The sequence below is a fragment of the Cupressus sempervirens genome, chromosome 9, assembly GCF_028749045.1.
Source record: "Cupressus sempervirens isolate cs-2001-9-10 chromosome 9, ASM2874904v1, whole genome shotgun sequence".
NCBI classification, from domain to species: domain Eukaryota; kingdom Viridiplantae; phylum Streptophyta; class Pinopsida; order Cupressales; family Cupressaceae; genus Cupressus; species Cupressus sempervirens.
The window spans coordinates 383,828,272-383,843,283 of record NC_143126.1 but is presented as its reverse complement, the minus strand read 5'-3'; the positions used below and the strand labels follow the sequence as shown (position 1 = coordinate 383,843,283).

Genomic DNA, 15,012 nt, shown 5'->3' with positions numbered 1-15,012 from the left:
TCATAGTTGCATCCGTCGTAGTAGCTATGTTTGTTGCCATTGAGGCATTGCTCGTTGTCAAGGCTCTATCCATCATCAAGGCTTCAACTGAGGTTCTGTGTGCCATTGAGGTTTTATCTGTAGCTAAAATTTTGTTTGCCTTAGGACATGACAATATTTATATCAGTGGCGCAACGAAACTTTGATGGCAATGTGGTGCTGCAGAGGATTGATGTCATTTCACATGTCTTATTTGCGTGTTTGATTTGGGACCCTGGAGGTGTTTGTGTTTCGTCTAATGATGGATTGCTTGAGGGCAAGAAATCTTTGGGCAGCGAGGATTTGTCATGTCACCAAATTTTAATGTAATAATTTAATTTAATTAATTAATTAATTGGTCCTAGAATTTAAATAATATAATAAAAGGACCTTTAATTAGTTACTTTAATTAATTAATATGGGGCCCAAGTTAATAATATTTGCATTTGTGGTTCCAATTGATTTAGTATATCTCGAACCCATTTTTATTATAATTGTTTTCGTAGGTGTTGTCGTTGGCTATCTTTGTAAACCCTTGGGAGTTCCTCTGAAGGGTATTTAAGCACGGCATGTAGGTAGTAGTTGTTATGCAATTTGGATTTTTTTCTTCTTATTGCGAATTCCCGTTGGAGTTTTGTATTGTTCGCCATTTTGGAAGTGAAAGACCTTCCCTACTTGGCTTCTCCGGTTTCACTAGAATTCAACCCTCACCCTATTTCGTATGTGTATTTCCTTGCTCCAAATCTGGCACATTTGAGGCACCATCTTTGTCTATGGTTTATATTTTGTGATTGGAACTGCAACTTTTTGGTATATGTAAGTATTACTTCTTCATTCTGTGTTATTGCATAATTACCTTATTTGCGTATTGACAAGTACTCCCTATTATTCACTCTTCACCTAGCTTGCACATCCCCATTCCTCTCCACCATGCTCTTCATCAAATGCTCCTATCTCTCTCAATATCCACCGTACACTTCATCTTTGCCACCGTACGACCCCTCCAATTCACTCTCTTTGATGTTTGAAACTCTTCGCACACCAACACCCTTCCTCCATCGCCATCGTATAGACACTTGAAAACTCCATATAACCCTTCTAACTTCACTATATGACTCCTTGATATCATTGTACATAGGCCTCACCGTATAGTACATTCTCAAGCCTCTCCATTGTATGGCTTGACCGCAATTGACACCCCACCATATCACACCCTACATCCCTGTCGTATGGACATCTGTTGCTACCGTACCTGGAAAGTCTACATTGTAAAATGTACTCATATCAAACCGTACACCAATAGAGTTCCCTTCAAAAGTGGAACATTACAGGGTATTAGAGCAATTGCCTTCGGATCAGTTTCCCCTTCGGGTAGAGATTCCTTTTTGATTGAGTTTCGCTTCGGGTCGAGATTCCCTTCGAACTGAGTTTCCCTTCGGATCGAGATCCCCTTCGGACCGAGATTCCCTTCAAATCGAGTTTCCCCTTTGGATCGATTTCCCATTTGGGTCGAGATTCCCTTCGGATCAAGTTTCCCTTCGGACCGAGATTCCCTTTAGATCAAGATTCCTTTTGGATTGAGGTTCCCTTCGGATCGAAATTGCCTCCGAACAGAAATCCCCTTTTGGCCAAGATTGTGTTCGAGCCGAGTTCACCTTCGCGATATTACAGAGACAAAATTGTAAAGTTATCGGGCAGTTAGACAAAGAATTGAAAAGTTATTAAGAATAATTGAAAATAAGTTACTTGGCTCTCAATAGACAACTTAACCTAGATGAGACAAAAACTTCATAAAGCATTTCTATTCGACCGTTATCATATCTTCCTCAATAGATGAAAGGGCTCTTCATCCGATGCTCGATAAGTTTTAGACATAAATTCTAGTGAGGCTCTAGATGAATTCAAGCTGCAGGTTTCTGAGTATGTTTAAGTTTGAAATTTTTCCTTATACAGACCAGACTATCATCGGTGTAGCCGTGTCTTCAACCATACTACATTGCTGAACCCATATCTTCAAGAGGTAGAATGGCCAACAAATTGTTATTGGAACTAGAATTTGCCAATATTATTACTAAAATTCTTATAGTTAGTAATAAGTATCATTATCTTTACCTTATCTGGTCATTGGTCTCTTTATGATGTACCATGAGCTAGGAATCCATGTTGAAGGAATCATTTATTTGTTAAGATTAATGATCATATCATCACACAACTACTGTTTCTTCTCACAGATGTATCACGTGTAAGGAACCTGACTGATAGTCCTCAACATAGCTATGGAAGAGAAGGATTTGTACATGTAACTATTGCAGGCGCTGTGTTACATGGAATGAAGGAGGTAAGGCCTAGAAGTATTATTTGATGCTAGTATTTTTCTTCTAAAACAAGGATACTTTAAGTTCAAAATGAAAGAAATTGGTTGCTTTAGAGTTACAGCCAAATAATATTAACAATAAGAAAAGAATGTTGAGCTATAGGACCATTATGGTAACTAGATGTTACATTGCATAGGTAAAAGGTATGTGGTAATTTGATAGGATAACATGTGATCAGTGGTTCTTCATAACAATATTTTTGAATGCACTATTCTATAAATATAATAAATGTTTTGTTTAGGTAAAATTCTAAGATATGCACAATCAAAAATATTATTGATGTCAAATAATTCCTATGACTTGGAAGTTGAGCTTTGACAATTAGTTAGGATTATAGTTATCCAATTTTTTTAATCTTGGTTTATATAAACACTACGAAACTATAATATATGACTAATTGCAAATGAATCATGAGAAAGAAGCAAACTGCAAAATTGAACTGAATGTGCTGAAAACAAAAATAGGTAAAAACTGACCTATCCAATGAGGATGGTAACACCTACGTAGCACACTCAATATTGTTTTGCTTCACAAATGTTATTTTTGTTAGATGTCAACAAAGTATATGGAAGACTGCAACTCCTATTTAAAACCAAACACCCTATATGAAATGCAGATCTTATTTAATTAGAGATCCTTGATGAATAGAAAAAAGAGTAAAATTCAGAGAATATCAGGTCTTCTTTCTACTTAAAAGAAGAAATTGTTTCAGATTATAACTAAAACATAATACTATAACACGCTGGAAATCAAATCAGAACTAGCAGTAAAAGAGGGGTTAAAATTTATTCAAACCAGCAGAAATACAAAACAAGGGCATCAAATAGCCGTTTAAGATCAACCAAGTGACCAAAATGATGAGGCAAACCCAAAGGTAAATGCATCTTATCCACAATATTCCAAATTTGCATGTGATCAGTAGCCCATTTAGCAAGACAATCCACAACACCATTCCATCCCTCCGAATGTGATTAAAAGTAACAAAATCCAAAGAAGTACACAAATCAAGAATCTGATTAACAACCAGAGCTATCTGCCAACAAACATTGTAAAAATGTCGTTGAGTCAATATATGCACCAAAACTTGTGAATTTGTCTCACAAATGGTCCTATTACATCCTAAACACAAGCACGCTCCAAAACATACAAAATAGCAGTAGCCTCCATTAAATTGTCAGTATGGTGGCCTTTATAAATAGAGAACAAAACTAATCAATCCCCAAACTATCTTTGCCAACTCCACCTATGCCAGTAGGACCCTGGCTTCCTTGAGAAGTTCATGTGTTGATTTTAACACCCTGTGGAGGCAACCTCCATCTCCCCACCCTATTAATTTTTTGAAGAGTGTGTCTTCATCTATTCCTCAAGGTAGGGCTCTGCTGAGAAGGAATATGAAGATGTTTATAATAAATAACATCACTAGGATCCACAACTTTAGACAAATCACATTTAGCTGAAACAGTTTCTCTCACAGAATGTATAATTTTCCACCATAGGTGGTGAGTCGCCAAAAACATATCTTGAAATATTCGATGATTCTTCTCCAATCATATATGCTAGATAATATAGGATGGGTCAAGAGTCTAGACAACTTGAAGAAAATAAGGTTTGATAGGAGCCTTAACCAATTGAACAAAAAACTCGTGCAAAGAAGGCCCATGCCAACAAGGTTGATTCCAAACATTCCACCAAAGGTACCACATATGTCTAGTAAAGGAGCACTTGAAAAAGAGACGAGGGAGTGTTTCTGTGTTTTTATAGCACAACACACACTGCAAAGGTCCCTGAAAGCCACCCAAGTAAGATTCTGGACCACCAACCACAAGAAAAAGTTGCATTTGGGCCAACAAAACTTATACAAACCATGTTTCCACCACAAAACTTGAATGTGCCCAAAGGTCTGCCACCCTAACTCAGCATAACCTGCATAGATAGAGAACTTTCTAGACAAATCATTGTTGGCCCAAGCAAGAGCGTCATTTCTGGCCAAGTTGTGGCTCTCCCTAGATGCCAAAATCTGGGCCAGCACTTGTCTATCATCCATAGAACCACCTGGAGGCCATTTAGAAGGAAGTTCTCAGCGATACCAAACTGTCGAGCTACTATTATAGGCAATTCTATAATGCTCAACTGAATCCAGCCAGCCATAGTAAAGATATCATAAAGGGCATGAAGGTGGGGATGATTAGAAAGAATAAAAGGACACGTCCATCCCAGGAATCCATCCAAAACTGAGCTTAAGATCCAAAATGACAAATCCAAAGGAGTCCTTGCTAAACCAATTGAGTCCCAAATTTCAAAGTACTCCAAATCGTAGAACCTCTATCCAACAAAGGAGAGCAGGGACATCAAACTTAGTAACTCCAAGTAGATACTTAGAAGTGAGTTATAATATCCCTTGATTGTAGGATGCAACAAGAATTAATGAAATGGGATTATGTAGTCTTTGATTCAGAGGAAGCTTGTGATTCAAAGGAAGATGTTCATCTTCAAAGGTAGTTGTTCTTGGATGAGGAGTCTTTATAGTACCCCTATCTTTTTTTATACATACTTTAATGTTTGTGGTAAAAATTGAGACCTATTTCATGTTGGAAACAAGTCTTAGCTGTAATATTTCTTTCTTGTTAATTATGGATTCTTATTTATGTGAAATAAATGAAAGTTGCAAGGTCAACCTGATAACCCTTTCACTTATGAGAGAGTCATGGTGAACATCATGTAGAGAGAGTCCATGATGTCATCACTATTAAGGTTGTAGCTTCTGTCGGATTGATTTTATCATGAGATACCTTGTTGATGGTAAATCATCTTTAATATAAATATCTTATATATAATAGCTATTATATATGTAATATAATATATAGTATATATGTAATATAATATATATTGTATATATTATACATTATATATTATTATATAATAATATAATGATATATTAATATTACATATATGCTTAAGATGAGTTACATATATGGTTATTTGTATAATTAATATATTAACTAATGATGATTAACTATAGAGACATGTCTCTTCATGAGACATGTCCCCTCTCATATTTATGAGTCTTCAAATCTGCATTTGGAAAAGATCAATCACATTGGCAATGTTAGTACATTTGCAGAAAATGACCTATGTTACTCAACATGGTATCAGAGCCAAAACTGCAAATGTAGAAAGGGATGAAAATTGTAGATATTGTAGAAGATGGTAGAACAGAAGTTTAAGAATCCATTCATGCAAAGACAACATTTGTTCGTTATCATATAAGACAGGAGAATGATGTAACCGTAGATTTAGCGATGGAAAAATATGGCTGGGTGGACATAATAAAATGCAAGGAGCTTGCCACTACACATCTCCATGCCGACATAGAGAACCCTGATATAATAGTTGTCTAGGTAATATATGATGATCATTTTATTCGGATTCGTCGCTCTCTCACACACAATGCATTGCGAAGGAAAAGAAGCACCTATCCTAGAGAGAAGTTGATGATCTGAACGTCATGGATTGAATATTTGGGTAATTTCGGTTGGAATACTGCATAAAAAGAATAACAACTGATATGACAATGAATACGATTAGGATCATTTGTTGTCATCAGGGGGAAAGTAGTAAGGACCATGAACAGGTTACTAGTTGAGCTTTGAGTCCAGCTCCATGGTCGAGGTGATGCATCTAGAAAACTTGGAAGTGTTGAAGATTCAATTTGTGAAAAGAATAGATGGTAAAGTTATGAAACACAAATGTATGAACAGATAAAGAAAGAGGGTGCGCCCTTCATTGGTTCGACCATTAAAGTAGAGACAAATAACCTAAAGACCTCTGCAATGAAGTTCAAAATCGAAAATATATCATTCTACTTCCCCTATGAGCACATATACCCAAAAAAATACTAGTAAATGGTTGAACTGAAATGAGCACTGGACGTGAAAGGTCACTGCCACTTGGAAATGTCAATTGGTATAAGAAAAACTATAACTCTCCTCTCTCTTACCACCAGCTATTAGTTATCTACATGCATCATTTATTGTACATGCATCATACATTAAAAGGCTCTCGGGGGGGTGATATTAAGTAGAGAAAACAAACTGAACATTGCACATAAGACAAAGAATACAAGAAAGGGTAAAAATCCTCATGTTTTCTACCCATTAGTGTCAAGTGACATGGTGGCATCTCATATTTCCATCATGGAAAACTATAAGGAGGAAATTATTAACTTTAGGTGGTAAAAGGATGTGTGAGTCGGCATCTGTGACTGCACATGGGTTATGAAAAGAGGGATCAAAAATATCTAAATGATAATAGTGGTTATGTCTAAACTATTAACAATTATAACAATAAACTATTAACTTAAGAAGATAGTAATTAACAAATGAAGGGACTACTGACATAAAGTTTATGAAGGCACAAATCAGTATTGATAATGAAGTGACATAATTTGTAAAGGAAGTATTTATGAATCATCATAAGGCATGTCTTATGGCTAGTGACGTATGAACCTAAATACAAAATATGAGAAGGTGGTCACACTTATTGGAAAGACAGAAGAATGAAGAAGACTTATCCACACTTGAATATAATAGCAATAATAGGAAGAAGTGATCTATGATCTAATGGAGTAATATTAGAAGAATAGAGTAAAAGGATCTAGAGCAACTTGTATCAAGTACATTAATGTGCAGATAAGTATTTATTATCCTTGAGTATTATATTTACTTGCTTATTGTACTCTCCCTCTTATTTGTAATTCTACACATACTATAAGAGTTATCTGCCTTGATCTTTTCCTTCGTATTTGAAGTTGATCTTGTAGGAAAAGAAGAATGACACTTAAGGCAACTTATAACAGTAGCTTAAAAGAAGTTGTGATCAGGCTAGATAAAATGAGGCTCTTGAAGCGAATTTCTTTGATGATTGAGATTATGAGTATCCGTCTACATTCAGAGGGAGTTCAATTCTTTGAAGGCAACGAAGGAGCTTAGAAGATTGATACTCAGTGGGAGTCGAAAAATGCATGCTATGAGTGCATGATTTTAAATGGGCCTGCCCATGTATACATCATGAGGAAGTAACAACTTGTCACCAGAAAGTTGGAAGATTGATATCAGATTCAGAGGGAGTTCGACGGACATCCTTGGGCGAAGAGAGCTTCTAATGGAGTAATTATAGAACCTAACTTCCTAGGATCATTGTTCAAGAGGGAGAATTTTGAGGTGCAATCCTTTGTCAATGATATCTTCTCTATTAGGAGAAGTTATAAGTAAAATTTATTGTAATGTATTCTTCTCTATAGATAGAATTGAGGTGAAAACCTTTGTACCACCCTCTGACTGGGTTTTTTGTTGGTTACTATTTCACATATGATATGTAATGAAAGGTGACAATCTTATAAATGGTAGACCTGTTATCATGCAAACTTCATTAAGTTGTCCTAGAGTGCTGGAAATCATGATAACAAACAAACAAAAGGTAACCTTTGTAAGGTGGTGATCTTATAAATGATAGATTTGTTATCATGGTTCTTTGGGCCGGATTTTGCCAAACACCATGATAACCAACTTGTTATGGTTCTTTGGGCCGGATCTTGTCGGACACCATAGTTGCTACTATAGACCACACTTAAGATGGTGTTTTAAAGTTATGGAAATTGTTTGACTTGTGTGTTATGGAAGGTGAGAAATTTAGCCTCATAGTGAATTGAATATCATACTGAGATGATATCTCTTCATTTTCTTGAGAGCATAATGTGTTCTATAAACCCTCCCTAGCTAAGAGGGAGTGTTAAGGTTGTAGCTTCTATTGGATTGATTTTATCATGAGATACCCTGTTGATAGTAAATCATCTTTAAGATATTTATATATATATATAATATATTTAATTATATATAATATATTATACATTATATATTATTATATAATAATATAATAATGTATTATGGTTAACATATTAACATTACATATATGCTTAAGATGAGTTACATATATGGTTATTTATATTATTAATATATTAACTAATGAAGATTAACTATAGAGACATGTCCCCTCTCATATTTATGAGTCTTTAAATCTGCATTTGGAAAAGATCAATCACATTGGCAATGTTAGTACATTTGTAGAAAACGATCCATGTTACTCAACAATCACATTGAGAGAGTCTGTGATAAAATGCTGGTTGTAAACCTTACTAACTTGTCATGTTGAGAGATTCCATAACAACATCACATTGAGTGAATCCATGATGAAAGTTGATTGTGATTTTTGTAGGTTTGTCATGTTGAGAGACTCCATGATAACATCACATCATCGAGTGAGTGTGTGATGAAAGTTGAATGCGATTTTTGAAAGTTTTTTCATCTTGAGTGATTCTATGATTATTAATTATTTATAAATATCCATCTAGATCATGTTGATTGATTCCATGATTATGAGTAATTGTTATAGGTCTATCATGTTGAGCGATTCCATGATTATTAATGATGAGTAAATTGTTCTCTTAGTGTCATGTTGAGAGATTTTGAGAGAGTATGTGATGAAATTTGATTGTGTTTCTTGCAATGTTTTCATGTTGAGTGATTCCATGAATTTTATAGGATCTATTTGATTAGATTGACATTTTGGTTGTAGCCTTCTATGACTGTTCAGCTAAAGATCTCTCTCTCTCTCTCACACACACACACTAAGAGGGAGTGTTGGAGATTGTAGCTATGATAGAGATCTTAATCGCTGGGCGCTAATACCGTTATAGTCACCTTTAGCTGAAAAGGACATTTATGATAAATTGTCATATTAAATATAAAGATGTGTCATTTGACATGTGTTAAGGCATGGAAATACGAAGAGTTGCATTTGAAAATAAAGAATTATGTCTTGGGAAACTTCAGAGACCTTCAGTTGTAATATGAAGAGTCTCTCTTGTTATAAATATCGCATGAAGTGAAAGACATTGTATACTTGAATTCATATTATCAATAAAATGATCTTTTGTTGTGTGGTTGGGTTTTTCCCTTCATTCTAGAAGGGTTTTCTTAGGGTATCTTTTTGCGTTTCTTGTTTCTCCTTTATGGCTTTCCTTATTGCTGTTTATCATCTAAATCTTCATGGCTAAATCCAACACTAAAAAGGTGCAATTTGTCTTTTGAAGTGAGAAAATACAAGCAAAATTGTGGTTCTAGGGTGTAATTACATGTGTAAGAGACTTGCACAACCTAAAGTCTCTATTTGGCATATGTTTAATTGATTCACTTAAGTGAATCTCACTTTATAGGGTCCATTACATATTTACACTTAATATTTTACATATATATGTGTAAATATGTTGAAAAAGTGAGATTTTCATTTAAATGGTTTAAGTTAAAACATTAGTGCAACTCAACATTAAATTAGATTAAAAAGTGCACTATATAACTTAAATCACTTAAATTATGACTTGAACAATGAAAAAGTGCAACTATATAACTTAAAACATAATATAAAGTGATTTTATGTCATATATATCAAAAAGTCCAACATAACATCAAAATATAAGGTTTAATATTTAAAATATGTATTTGGGGTTCTAAAACCCAATTAAACATGCACTTAAACCTTAATAACTTTTGATTAAGAACTCTGATTAAGTCCGAAGATAGCTCAAAACTTGGGCATAACCAAAAGCAAGAGATTGAAGGAAACAAAAAGACAAAAACAATCCAAACAAACACTCAAAAATGCAAAAAGGACTTTGAAGGCCTTAAAAATCAAGTATAGGCTAACAAACTGAAAAAACAAAAAGAACTTGATTAGAACCTTCAGTAAAAGGACTCATTATATAGATTGGGGAAAATTAAATGATACATTTTTGCCAATCATATAGTGAGTTAATTTAGAGAAATATGAAACCGTAGTTGGAAACATTTCGTAGTGTCGCCTCCATTTTGTGACAAAATGAAGGACAAAAATATCTTCAAAAACACAAACTTACCATACTTAACACCTTGGAGAGTTTCTAGTAGGTTTTAGCACTTTTGAATGGCTTGAAACAAGATAAAAATCCTAGGTGCTTTGCTCCCAGCAAGCCTCATGGCCCCAATGTGAAATGTAAGGCTAACAAAGATACAATATGACCTGATTTCGTTAGCATCAACTTTCCTCAAATAAGATAAGCGATTGTAAACAACAATATATGAAAAGAATTAGAATACATACTGTCAAAAGCAACAAGCCAAGAGATACAACATACATGCATCTTGTGTGGCTTTTCTTGTCTCTAAAAATTCATCCAGAAAAACTCAAACCATTAAATAGAGGTAATGATAAAAAATGAACTCAAAGCACTGCAAAAATCTTCATATCAGTGATCCAATATTGGAACTACAAATTGAAGTGCATTGGTGATCTCTATATAAAACCACTCAGCTAGGGGGATTTTATCCTTGAAACAAGAATTTCCAAGAGGGTTTTCATTCCAAAGAAGCTTTTGAAAAAGTTCAGTTTATTCTAGTAGCATAACAATATCATTAAATAGTCTCCTCGAAATAAACCCATGTACTCCTTATATAGCTTCTTGGAATATAGCTTCTCAGAGTAAATATTCAGCCCAAATCAAAATCTGAATCTATGTCCATGTCTTCGTCATATGATATACTGTGCAGTATCATCATTCTCCATATCATCATGAATATAATACTCATTATCATCATTTTTCTTGACACATTCTAGTCTCATAGCATGCTTATCATGTGTCTTCACCTCAACTCCATACGGTTTATCATAATAGGCTGACTTAACATTCAGGTTATTTGCAAACTCATTTTCTTCCTCATATAGTGGATTAAAGAACTTATAAAAAGTATCTTCCAATATTCCTTGATAAAGGATTATTTGATCTCCCTTGATTTCCTCATTGTATAGTGAGTTTGAGTAGTTCAAACTGCTTTCAAAGACATATCCGTTTTCCTTTTTCTTTTCATTATATACATCTTCATTGATCTCTGATAGAACATCATCATTCATCTGTATTATGTTACCATTTTTTGATAAGAAACCTTGGGCTTGATCTGATTTATAATTTCAACCATTTTGTGATTATAGACAATGAAATCTTGTTTTGAGGAATTATATATAGGCTCATGTATATTTGACTGTTGATCATATCTACTGCAAGAGTAATGACTATGAAAATCATTTTCATCTTGGGAAGGAAGACAAAAAGCCTCACCCTTTTCACTATCTCCATCACCATAACTATTGTCATATCCCCAATTCTCATAATCATGTGCTACAAATGAAGCCCCTTTATAACCAATGTTACAAACTTCATTTAAGATACTCATATCTTTGTTATTATATCATATGGCTTCCGATATGCATAGATTTGAGGTTCATAAGCTCCATATTCATATGATTCACTACTCCCTAAGTTAAATCCAGGCACATATCTTTCACTAGAAATGATTTGTTAAGTGTGTAGAAAATTGGGAATCACTTATGATGTTATTTACCTCCTCATTGTGTTGCTTATTTTCATGAATGACTTCTTTCTTTGGGAGTCTTGACCCCATTCCAAATTATTACATGTTCTGAATATCCATAGCAAATTTGAATGCCTCATGCAAACTTTTAGGTTTTACCCTTCTTAATTTATAACTCATCTTTCATTACAGGCACCCAAGTAAAACAACAATGCAAATGTATTATTAGGCCTCATGTGCTTAGGAATTCTTTGAATTATTTTTGAAAATCTCAAATTAAATACTGGCACCAGTTCACCCTCCCCAATAAAAACATCGGTGAATTCTTTTAGTAACATTGTCTAACTGACTCTTTTACCAAATTAAACAATGGAAGTTGCATATGAGAGGGCTAATGAAACACAATGATAAAAGTCACTAGCCAACACATGGCAAAGAGATAACAGGGAAACTTCTCATCATAATGCCAGGGATGTCCTTTATGTTCATTCTTTGTGAAGGTACACATGGCATATGTTAGACTCATGAGGCAACCATAATTCAGTAAACAACAAACAACGAACTTATGTCAGAACATGTGCAATCTGCATTGACATCAATGACGAAAATGTCTAACAATGTTTCCCAAAACCTTATCCAAATTCCCATTTCTGACTGAACTTTGTTTGGTGCAGTCAATATGTTTTTTATCTAAATACAATTCCTCATTGGGATGCATGAATATTTCCATTGGTTCTTGTTGATCACAATGCTTTGGTTCACAATCAAAATCTGAATCTATGTCCATGTCTTCGCTATATGATACACTATGTGCAGTATCATCATTCTCCATATCAGCATGAATATAATGCTCATTATCATCATTTTTCTCAATACATTCTAGTCTCATAGCATGCTTATCATGTGTCTTCACCTCAACTCCATACGGTTCATCAGAATAGGCCGACTTAACATTCAGGTTATTTGCAAACTCATTTTCTTCCTCATATAGCGGATTAAAGAACTTATAAAAAGTATCTTCCCATATTCTTTGATAAAGGATTATTTGATCTCCCTTGATTTCCTCATTGTATGGTGAGTTTGAGTAGTTTAAACTGCTTTCAAATACATACATTTCCATTTTCCTTTTTCTTTTCATAATATACATCTTCATTAATCTCTGATAGAACATCATTCATCTGTATTATGTGACCATTTTTTGATAAGAAACCTTGGGCTTGATCTGATTTATACTTTCAACCATTTTGTGATTATAGACAATAAAATCTTGTTTTGAGGAATTATATATAGGCTTATGTATATTTGACTGTTGATAATATGTACTGCAAGAGTAATGACTATGAAAATCATCTTCATATTGGGAAGGAAGACAAAAAGCCTCACCTTCATCACTATCTCCATCAACATAACTATTGTCATATCCCTAATTCTCATAATCATGTGCTATAAATGAAGCCTCTTTATAACCAATGTTACAAACTTCATTTAAGATACTCATATCTTTGCCATTATATCATATGGCTTCCCATGTGCATAGATTTAAGGTTCATAAGCTCCATATTCATATGACTCATCACTCCCTAAGTTAAATCTAGGTACATATCTTTCACTAGAAAATGATTTGTTAAGTGGTGTAGAAAATTAGGAATCACATGTGATGTTGTTATTTACCTCCTCATTGTGTTGCTTTTTTTCATGAATGACTTCTTTCTTTGGGAGTCTTGACCACATTCCAGATTATTACATGTTTTGAATATCCATAGCAATTTTGAATGCCTCATGCAAACTTTTATGTTTACCCTCCTTAATTTGTAACTCATCTTTCATTAAGGCACCTAAGTAAAACAACAATGCAAATGTATCATTAGGCCTCATGTGCTTAGGAATTCTTTGAATTATTTTTGAAAATCTCAAATTAAATATTGGCACCAATTCACCCTCCCCAATACAAACATTGGTGAATTCTTTTAGTAACATTGTTTCACTGACTTTTTTACCAAATTAAACAATGGAATTCGTTTTGAGTTCCTCCCAAGAAAAAATGGAGTATGGTAGTATATATGAGAACCACTCTCTTGCCTCATCCTTTAGGGATTGTACAAAGAGTTTCATGATAATTGCTTCATAATCAACTTCATAGTCTTCTACTAGATATTCAAATTGTTGCAAGTGTCTCTCCATCGATTCATCCTTTGCACCATGGAATGTCAGTAACTTCTTTCTGACATCAGATGTGATAGCATTTGGATGACCAATGATGCCACATAAATCTAATGCCTTATATCTTTCAATTCTGAAATTTCTGCTATTATGGAACTTAGATTGATCACACAACACAATTTCTTCTTCACATGAGTGTTTATATGAACAAATTTTATACTTTCAAAATTTGCTGCTATATCAAAATTTTAAGTTTGTAGAGATTTGGGTTCTCCAGGTTCTTAACTTCAGCAAATTCACCTTAACAACTAGCTGTGCAATCCTGACTCTTTCCAATGGTGATCTCCTATGTTCTCCCCAGCAGAGTCACCAATATGTTGGTGCTCAAATCAACAAATTGAAATTTTGTGAGGTTGCCCTCTCAATTCCGGTATCTCCAATTGGATTTTTCCAACAAATAGGAGTGATCAATTGTTATCCTTTTCCCCTTCACTTGAAATAACCCCAACAGGTTATAACTTTTTCAAACATCAAAATCCTTTATACTTCAGTGGTTTGACATTTCGTCAAACACTCTGCCAGCAAGCTCTGATACCACTGTAGTGGTCCTTCCACTAAAAACCCCAATGACAATGCGTCAAATACTTGGCATGCAAATGTTTAGTGGTCAGAGATGTAGTGTTTTCCAGGTTGTAGCAACAAATTCACCACATATGACTGATGTAACAATACCATCAAAATTTAGAAAATCTGATTGTCATATGCCATCAAGGAAATTGCAATATAAAGCACTTATGGAAATAGCTAACCATCCAATTTATGAACAACAACATCTGATTCAATACATATATAGGACTGCACTTAATTATTTTTTAAGCAACCGAATCAACATCAAGAACTTGAAATCGCCACCTCAAATACATGAATCCGAAATTTCAGCTCTGTCTCCTGCCTGCTTGCAAACCCTGCGATAAATGCTGAATGGTGACCGATTGAGACTCAGG

General features: G+C 34.3%; 1 protein-coding gene across 1 annotated transcript in view; it reads left to right on the top strand.

The window, feature by feature from the left end:
* ABP1 (endoplasmic reticulum auxin binding protein 1) overlaps positions 1-15,012 on the top strand; it is a 189,366-nt gene that overhangs the window by 103,810 nt on the left and 70,544 nt on the right. The window contains exon 2 of the mRNA XM_089800236.1: positions 2,250-2,356. Within this exon, the coding sequence (XP_089656362.1) occupies positions 2,250-2,356 (107 nt within the window). The remainder of the gene's footprint in view (positions 1-2,249; positions 2,357-15,012) is intronic.